At 37.8% G+C, this 10,328-nt stretch overlaps 1 protein-coding gene across 1 annotated transcript; it reads right to left on the bottom strand.

Moving 5' to 3' along the window:
- Positions 1-213: 213 nt before the first annotated feature.
- LOC132628624 (uncharacterized) lies at positions 214-996 on the bottom strand. Its single transcript, XM_060344390.1, has 2 exons — positions 555-996; positions 214-458 (listed from the first exon to the last, which is right to left on the bottom strand). The coding sequence occupies exons 1-2, from the start codon at positions 994-996 to the stop codon at positions 214-216; spliced, it is 687 nt and encodes a 228-aa protein (XP_060200373.1).
- Positions 997-10,328: the final 9,332 nt, after the last annotated feature.

The following is a 10,328-nucleotide window of genomic DNA, read 5'->3' on the forward strand; positions in this document are numbered from 1 at the left end:
CATTCCTACAATGTCCCAACATGAATGAAAGAAAGTTCCTGATAATCCATCAGGACCACAAGCACTCTCTCTTTTAAGTTCAAAGACAGCATTCTTTACTTCTTCTAGGGATGGAAGTGCACAAAGCAAATCATTACTTTTAGAAGAGACAATCTGTGGAATATGCTTCAACATGCCAAAATCTAGAGCCTCCTCCTCTTGAGAGAATTGTTTTTAGAAGAATTTAACTGCTTCTGCTGCAAGCTGCTCCTTATCTTCTATCCACTCACCATCAGATATTTGAATTCTATTCACCTGTAACCTTTTTCTCCTTCCATTTACTAAGTTGTGAAAAAACCTGGTGCTTCTATCACCTTCAGACAACCAAGTGTATCCTGCTTTTTGTCTCCAAAAATCTTCCTTATAATGTAAATACTTCTTCATTTCAGCCTGAGCAAGCTGAAAGACTATTCTATTTTCTGCAGAAGGATCATCTTCAAATAGTTATTCCTTAATTCTCACTATATCTTCCCTGATGATAAGTTGTTTGAAGATATCTCCAAAAGACAGCCTACTCCAAGCAGATGGAGCCCCTTTTAATATCTTGATCTTCTGTTTAAAAACCAAAAAAGGATTGCCAACACTCTCCTCAGACCAATTCAGCCTTACTATGTCCAGGAAATCTTTATGCTCAGTCCAAAATTTCAAAAACCTGAATGGATTTATGAAAGTTTGAACTTCCTCACCCAAAGTGATAAGAAGTGGGGCATGATCAGATCCAGTCCTGGATAAATGCTCCACTTCAATGTGACCAAACCATTGTTGAAACTGTGAGTTAAAGAAGATTCTGTCCAATCTTTCAAACATACAATTATCCCCAGCCCTACCATTCCACCATGTAAAAGGGCTGCCTTTAAAACCTATTTCAAATAAATCACATGAGTTGATACAAAAGGCAATGTCCTCATAGTCCTGAGGGACTATAGGAACTCCACCTATTTTCTCCTCTTCATTCATCACTACATTAAAATCTCCCCCTACCAGCCAAGGCATGTCATAAGAGCCAGCTAACTGATAAATACTATCCCAAAGAGGCATTCTTCTAATTCATCACATTTAGCATAAACCAAGGTTGTTATAAGAAATCTATTGTGCTCCTGAAGAAATAGTTTCAAGGTGATCTGCTTTGCGGTATCAGATAGAATTTCCACATCTACATTCTCCTCTACAAAGAACCAAATCTTTCCACTACAGTTTGCACCAGCCTGCTGCATCTCTAACCTCCTTTTGAATTTTTGTACCTGTCTAACATGTTGAAAAGACTCCATTAAAGCAACTAACATAAACCTGTGATGTCTATGTAGCATTTGAAGTTTGTGAAAAGTTTGTTGTGTCTGCACTGATCTGATATTCCAAATGAATGTTTTAATCATCATTTAAAACTGACTTATTACTGGCATATCTCTTTGGCACAACCCTGGTAGGTAGATGTGGCTCTGCACCTAATGGTTTATTTCCTTCTATCTGTTTCTTGCCTTTCCTTCCATCTTTGACCTTTGATGTTGGAGAAATATCTTGTCACGACCCGACTAGGGGCCGCGACGAGCACCCGGTGCTAGCCCACCTGGGCACCCCGTAGCTTAAACTTATGCTTGCATCTAGGTGAGCCACATAAATAAACATACATTTTGATTCATCAATCACACTAGTCCCATTGGACGACAACATATTTAATCATCATAGGCATCTACGCCACATCAATGTACATGGGCCGTCGAGGCCAACAAAATGATATACAAAACATAGGCCGACAAGGCCAGACATATCTAACCATATACACGTGCATACGATCCTCTAAAGAGAGTATGACATAACACATGAGCGGGACAGGACCCCGCTATGCCCATAATTATATACACAAAAGAATAAGTACCCAAAAGCTTTGGCTCCGAAGAAAATGGAGCTCTGCTATACAACTTCGGAATAAGCAGCTATGGATCAAGTCTGTCTCCCTGTGCACCTGTGCACCTGCGGGCATGACGCAGCGTCCACAAACAAAAGGATGTCAGTACGAAGAATGTACTGAGTATGTAAAGCATGATCAACATCAGTATATATAAGCATAATGAACAACATATGAAATAGCATAGGAGGAGGAGACAATAACATCATCATTATGACACTTACTTGCCTTTCATAGGAACTTTCCATTTCTCATACGTATTTGTATACATACATCCTCATCCGTGTTCCATAATAGTACTCATACCGTATTCGTACTCGTATTCGTATACATGCCCTTATTCATATTCATATACATAGTCTTATCACATTCATACTCATATTATATACATAGTCGTATCATATACGTAGCCCATACACATATGTACATACATAGCGTACCCGACCATAAGGTTCAGTGTTTCATACATACTTGGCCAACCAAGGCTGAAGGTTATATCTACCTGGCCCTACCAAGGCTTCAGGGTTATCCGTACCATCTGCAGATGTGTACGCGCATTACGTAATCATATACATATATATATATATATATATATATATATATATATATATATATACAAACGTATACTCTACCCGGCACCATAGGCTCGGGGTTTCATTATAGCCCTTCATAGGCACACATACATCTAATAGCCCGTAGGCACCTTTAGCATCATTATTATTATCATCATCATTACTACCATCATCATTATCGCTACGTCTATATCATAGGATTACTCGTCATATGAGGTGCATAGTGCAATCGTAGTACATATCACAGATCGTGAGCTTTCGAGCTCGGAATATCAATCATTTGGAGACAACATACTCATAGAGAGGAATTAGGGATTTGGCCAAAGAACCATGCCTTATGAAAGAAGGGTTAGCCTTATATACCTTTCCGTCGCACTATTCTACACTTGCACATTCCCTTCCAATGTTAGCGTTTCTACCTTCATTAATATCATAACAATGGCCATTAGTCATTCGCATTATCCACATTTCTTAATTTACTCCTAGTTCACCCATATTCATGGTTATAACCTTAGACCTCGTCCATTCATATACCATGTTTTATTCCATGATCTTAACGTCGTTTATAACACATTCATATCACAACTCGACAACAATCATAATTCAATTCAAACTATTTCTCAAAATATCACTATTCATCATTCATGACCCATTTTACCTTATTTTCTACAATCCATGTATTTCAACTCTTCAATACCTTAAACATCATATAAATATCATGAATATTACCTTAGATGTTGTAGGAGCAAGCCTTAGTTGATAATACTCCACCTTGAGCAAAACCCTAGTTTATCTCCATTTGGATTTCTTGACCTTGGATGATCCTTGATGGTTTTCTTACTCTTGATTCACTTGTTTTATGTTGTTGATCACTAAATATCTTTGAAATCTTGTGAAATAAATATAGAAAGATGTTCTAGAGAGAAGGGGTGTGATGTAGAAATGAAATGAAATAAGCCTTGGTCTCCTTATTTAATAACATGAAAATCTGTGTTGAAGTGTACAGTGGTCGTAAACATGGTTTACGACCCGTCCTCCAGTTTACGGACCGCCCTTCGTGGTCGTCTTTAACCATTTCAGAACCAGAAACTCAGACTGCAACCATGGTGATTTACGACCATGGTTTACGGGCCGTAAATCACTTTACGGTCCGTAAACCAGGTCGTATTTTACCATTTCGTCGACTGGCAGAAAGTTGAAGTTTTGCATGCCAGTTTATGACTTGCCAGTTTACGGACCGTATACCATTTTACGGTCCGTATAGCACTTTACGACCACCTGGCCAGTTGCAAACCTGCAACTTTTCACATTTCTTAGACCTTTCATTCTAATCACCCTCATCCATGCACATGCATTGCTCATCCCACCTTGCCTTATCTTAGCCACTTTCTCGTCTTACGTCGGATACCTTTGAAATCTCTCCTAAGGTCATCAAACGTCATTTCTTACTCATGGAACATCATACACTCGTACTCATCACTAGTTCCTTCGCTTGCGTACCAACGGAAAATTTCTGAGGTGTAACATATCTACTTGTTTGCATACCTGCTCAAGCTTCTGCTCAACAGATTCCTCCAGATCATCCTCATTGATGTGACAATTCTCTTTATCCTCCAAATGACTTTCAACTTTTCTAGCATTATAGGAGACAATATCATGTAACCTCTGCATAGGGGAATCAATCTTCAATAACTGTAAAGGCTGAGCCCATAGACTGCTGAGAACAATAGCATTTTCAGCAGTTGGTTGAGGTGAATAGAATCCACCTCCACCAGGATCATCTATGACAGCACTATCTCCATTCCACATCTCCTCCCATAGTCTTTTCCTCATCCACCCTGTCCCCCCATTTATTAGAAGGAGAATGATTACTAACTTCTAATATACCATCATGATCTACTACCACTTCCTCTAGATTACTGATAACTTTTCCAGTTTCCCTTTTGTTCTCAGCTTCCTCTCTATGTACTATGATCTCATCCTCCTTGTCTACTTCTTCTTCTACATTGGATGTACCTCTAGTTGTCACAACTTCTTGAACTTGATTTGTTGTATTAAGTTGCTGCACTATATCAAACATTTCAACCTTGTCCTCCTTCTCCTTGACTTCAGTTGCAGGAAAACTATCTTACACTATATTAGCATTCAACCCTACAGTGTTAGCTTCCACCTCTTTTTCTTGCAGTGTTGGTTCATCATCCATAGGATCTATTCCTTGTTCCATAATACCTTCATTCTGCAAAGCCTCAAAAGCATTTTGAGTCTGAACATCTGCTAGATTCCCATTTATAGGTCTCCCATCTATAAACTTGTCTGGATTCTTTTCTTTTGTAAATACCATCTTATCTTTGATAGTATTCCAATCTTCAAGGCCTCCACGTTATCTTCCCCCTGGTCTTCTACCATTCCTATAATGGCCCTTATTTGGCTGAGCATCTTGAATCTCTGCAGTCTTCCCCTTGTCTTCTTTTTCTGCATATACCACTCTCAGTTCTGGATGTAAGATCCTGTAACCTTCTTCATTATGACCCTGAAACTTACACCTTGTGTAGTATTTGGGCAATACATCATACTGAATTTGTACCTTAACAATCCTAGAAACTCCAGATTTATCATCTGTGATCTTCATGTTAACAACTTTTGGGAGATTAGCACCAAGATCTACTATAACTTTAACTCTAGCACAGTTTGGTCGAGTTTTATTAATAGTGGCCATATCCAGATGCAATGGTTTACCAACTGCTGATGCTAGAGAGAATAAAAAGTTCTTCATAAATAAAGTTGGCAATAGGTTTGGAAAGGATATCCAAGCCATCGCCATTGTAGTTTCCTCATCAATTTTGAATCTAGTATCATATAACAAGGGCCTCATCTGGTACATTCCTCCATCTCTCGACTTAATGTAATAAGCCGTCTTTGCCATTATCTATAGGTAATCTTCAAACCTTTCAAACCTCATAAGAACATGTCAATTTCTAAACAATCCAATACGACAATCTCCTTTAATCCCACACTACAATGGGATCTGAGTCCTTAATTCTTCAAGCTCCGGCCAGCCATATGAGAAATTACTAACTACAGCATATTGAAGCTTCTCAATTATGTTCATACGATCAACTTTTTCTTCTGTCCACTCCACCACGTGTTCTCCTTCAACTATCTCGACTGATTTGATTGGAATAGGATCAATGACATTTTCCATTGTCTGCATGGTGTCATTACCATCTTTATTCACTATTGCTACAAAGTTCTTAGTTATTGTCATCGTTTTTGCATGGTTTTCATGGTTGTTAGGGTTAGGGTTCTTAGGGTTTGTAGGGTTTATTGAGGAAGATGTTGCCATGTGAGGGTTCATGGATGAAGAAAGGATGGTCAAAGGAGGGAATTGTAGTGTACAGGAGATCGCCAAAGGCTGGCTAGCCACTAAAGATGGCTGACCAGTGTCTGACGCCACCATGAAGGTTTAGAATAGGGTTAGGGTTTGCATGGGAATAGGAGAGAGGAGAGAGCTATTTACTCGTGTCTAACATTTTATTCATTTGTTTACCTAATGAAGGTTTATTCTTATCCAAATTGGTATATTCCTCTCTTTCTATAGTGTTACATTTATTCCAAACATATAATGAAGAGACATTCATTAACTTACTAAAACTATGTGCCTTCTTCTTCTTCTGTCACTTCTTTAATACTTTGCTCACTTGGAATAATTAATGAATAATTTGCATGTTTAATTGTCTTATTCCCCTTAGAAATATTTAAACGGTTTCATATTTTTAATCACTTTACGTTATTAATCAAGTTCATGCTTTTATAATTTTAATCCCACACAGTTATAAATTCGGTAGGGACCCGCAGTTGTGGATCTTGAAAGGTGCTTCACACCTTCCTTTCGAGGTAGTTTGAACCCTTACCCGATCTCAGGTTACGCAGACTAATTAACAGAGTAATTTGTAATTAGTAGTAGTAATTGGTGCTCTAACGCACCTTAAATAATTAGGTGACGACTCTTCTCTTTCAAATTTCTAAAAGAGTTGTCACGCGTCTTGGCCTGTCTTTCGAGCAAAATGAGGCACGGCAATGGTGAAGTAAGAGCTTCAAGTGTAAAAGGTTGGAAGTAAAGGGAAGTACGAGTTACCTATGAACAGAAAATTTTAAAGTTTCCCTAGATTCAGACAACGGGGTAGAAGCATTATGAATCAACTTTTAGGAGGTGATAGTATTATCATTAGTAGTATCTTTCCCAGCCTATGATTTTCAGTCACCATTAGACCTAGTTACATATAAGGGTGAATGTTTCAGGATCTAGCAAGGGTCACACCTATTATCAGAAATTGACAGATTGTCATAATTTGATGGCATCGCTGAATAGTAAGGTGGTAAGTTGATAGTTCTTCTTTATGTGATGTACATGTGGTGTACCCCGAATTTGTATAGTCAGTTATGACTTCTTGAGTGATTAGAAGGTTCGGGGTTGGGTATTTCAATCACTCAATACAAAGTGCATAGTTATATTAGTATGATCCATACCTTCAGTTAAGAAGAAGTAATACGCGACCAAAGACTAAGGTCGGGTGATAATAGGAAGTTAGAAGTGAAGATATGTCACACTTGAATTCTCCAGAGCAGAATAAGAGATTATGAGGCTAGCAAGTGATTAGTGAAATTATAAGTGAAGTTCCATGAGTAAATATGAGGAATGATTATAGGTCGTAAGCCATTTGTGGTAGTGCGACAAGGTTTCTGGTCCGACAGAAGCAAAGGTAAGGAAAGGCAAGTATCAATGTTGTAAGAATAGATGAGTTATAAGACTATGTCTTTAGTATAATAAGATTGACACCTTCAGTAAGTTATCAGAAAGCAAATCTAGCTCCTTTAGGCAGGGGACACTAGTAAAGGGTAGTAATAAACAAAAAGCGAGTTAGAACCTTGACGGATCTCAGTAATAGTTGAATATGTGATGGTAGCAAAATGATTCGGCAGTAAGAGCATAAGCGACAAAAGAGTAATTTTTTAGGGTCATTAAGAAAGAGATCTCCGTAAGACAAACGTCATGAGGAGAGCAGAAATTCATCAAGCTTGAGTATGCCAGTCATGAATATAATGGCACTCCACGCATGTAAGTGATCTAGTTGTTCCTAGTAAGGTAAAGTTACCTCATGGTAATTTGGAAGACGCGTTATAAGTATTATATCCCGTGTTTTCGCGTGTTAGGAAAATTTGGAATAATTGTGACTTGGAAAGAATAAGGCCACATTTTGATTTCATTTGACATATATGTTGTTGCTTATGAAAAGTGTTGACGCGGAGACATCGGGGAAGGCCAAGGGGCAAACTTGGAATTTCATAAATTAGTTTCGGGAATTCAAAACAAGATTCCTAACAATTTGGGCTCACAAAAAAAAATTTGAGAAAAATTGAGGCCCAAGACCACAAGGTGGCCGGCCATATGGCCAAATGGCCCAAGGCCCATGGAAATTTTAATTCAAGAAATAAATATAGATATGGTCCATGTATTAGTTCATTTTATCACTTAGAATGTTCAAGAAAGTAGGAAAGAAAATAGAGAGCAAGAAACACATGGTGTTTCGGCCATGACCATGGAGAATTGAGACCTCCAATTTTGATCCCAAAAATTATTTTCTTGTTGAATTCCTACTAATTCAAGGTCCCTCTACAACTTGGTGTAGTTGTTTTGGAGGGTGGAGCATTTAATTCCTCAATTTGATCACATATTCAAGTGAAGAAGACTAGGGAAAAAGGTAAGAATTTATCCCTTTTATTTGTGGTATGAAGTCTTGTTTGCGTTTAGTATGTGGGAATGAGTTGATTGTATGGAAAATTTGAAGTTTGCAAAGTGGGTATGGAATATAGAGTTTGGCCGTGTGTGTGTGTCAATGTGTAAGTGAAGTGAGTTGAAATTTATGTTGTATTCTAGTTGTGTGTAGGATGGAATTTATATTGGAAAGTAAAGTTGAATGAATGGGATGGAAATTGGAAAAATGGAATATGGTTGTGTGGTATAGGCATTGAAATGGGAATGGATTAATTTTGTTTAACATGTTAGTTGTGTTGTGGTGATGCTTGCAATGTAAATGAAGATAATATGATATAAGTTTGCATTGAAATGGAATGTAGAAGCTTATGTCCTTTAGGTGTGATTTTACGACAATATGAAAATGAAGTTGTTAGGGTGAAAATTATGATGATTATTAATGAACTTGGAAGGTGGGAACATGTTATGAATATGTATGTCAAAGGTTAGAAGTTTTGAATGAGTTATGACTTTGGTGTAAAGTTGTATATTTTGTATATCGTATGAATATTTTGTGGAAACGATATGAAATGCTTCCAAACTATATGGTGATGATCTTGATTAATTATGAATATGAAAATATTGAGATTAGTATGGAAGTGTGAAGTCGGAATGAACGTTATTGCATTATGTCGGAAAGTAGAACTAGTTGCCTTATATTGTGCTATATTGTGATTGTTGTTGTTGTTGGTGTTGTTATTGGGTTGTTGTTGCTGCTATTTGAGCCGAGATGATTCTCGGGGGTGCTATATTTATAGGGGAGGTGCTGCCGAAATTTCGGTGGACAACTATGACTTTAAGTTGAATCCTTAAAATCCATAACTTACAATTGGTAAATGTGACCATTTGTAGATTCTGGGTGAAACGGGAATCAAGTTTAAGCGAGCATAAGACGCGCGTAAGGTATGTAAAGCTAACCCATTCCTTCTTTTGGCAAGTCCTAAGTATACTAGGTCGATACTTGTGCCTCGGGGACAATTCCGTTCATGGAAATTCGGATTTGAATTTGAGTACTATTCATTCAATCTAATTGAATTATAAAATCTCACATTTTATTGGAAAATGATCAAACGTCCGAAACTTTTGGTAAATGTAGTAGAATCGCTCCGAAACTTCCAATGATGATTCCATAGATCCTAATACTCGCGATTCAGGTCCGCCACCTCGACTTGACTCGAGGTAGGCCCACTAAGCCCGAGATTCTTTTGTTTGCTCTATTAGGCTCATTTTTGTATAGTGTTGGAAAAAAGACTATTGTTTATGACTTTGGCTATCATAGAGTAATGTTTTGACCGTCCTTGACATTCTAAATTACATTTTGAACTATAGATATAATTCTGGAAGTAGTTTTGTGAAATAAACCCTATATTGACCAAATGTTCAACTAGTTTGACTAACGGGCCGACATATTATTATACCAGGCTTTATAGCTATTTCGATTTATAAATTGCATTAGCCGCTCATGAATCCGCTCGTGCCCACTATTATGATATCGTTCACTGGTCCCCGGGCTGGTTATTGATCGTGCGCACTATGACAACTCGGTCGTATGCCCTTTTGTTGACATGAGTATCCTGGCATAGGTGTTCCGATATAAGTACTCTGCTAGAAGCATTCTGATATAAGTATTCGGATATGAATATTCTGTTCGAGTAATCCGTTACGAATATTCGGATAGTACGTTCAATTATTCCAACAGTTTTTATAAATTGCTTTGACACGTAAAAATGATTCCAGATGTTTTGGGTTGATATAATCCATCGTGCCATCCAAAAGGCTATGTATGTACACTATGACTACTGTCCGTTTCCTTGAACTGACCCGTCGATTGGAATCTGTTTTGAAATGTTCGTAATGATTCTGTGGTAAAAGTGTCCGTAAGTTTCACATATCAATTCTGATCGTTCCGGAATATGTTTATAATCCTCAAATGTTAATAACTATTCGTATCTATCGAGTCTGAAAATATGTGTGCATCTGGTTTCTCACTACTCTGCTCGTG

Source organism: Lycium barbarum, chromosome 2, assembly GCF_019175385.1.
Source record: "Lycium barbarum isolate Lr01 chromosome 2, ASM1917538v2, whole genome shotgun sequence".
NCBI lineage: Eukaryota > Viridiplantae > Streptophyta > Magnoliopsida > Solanales > Solanaceae > Lycium > Lycium barbarum.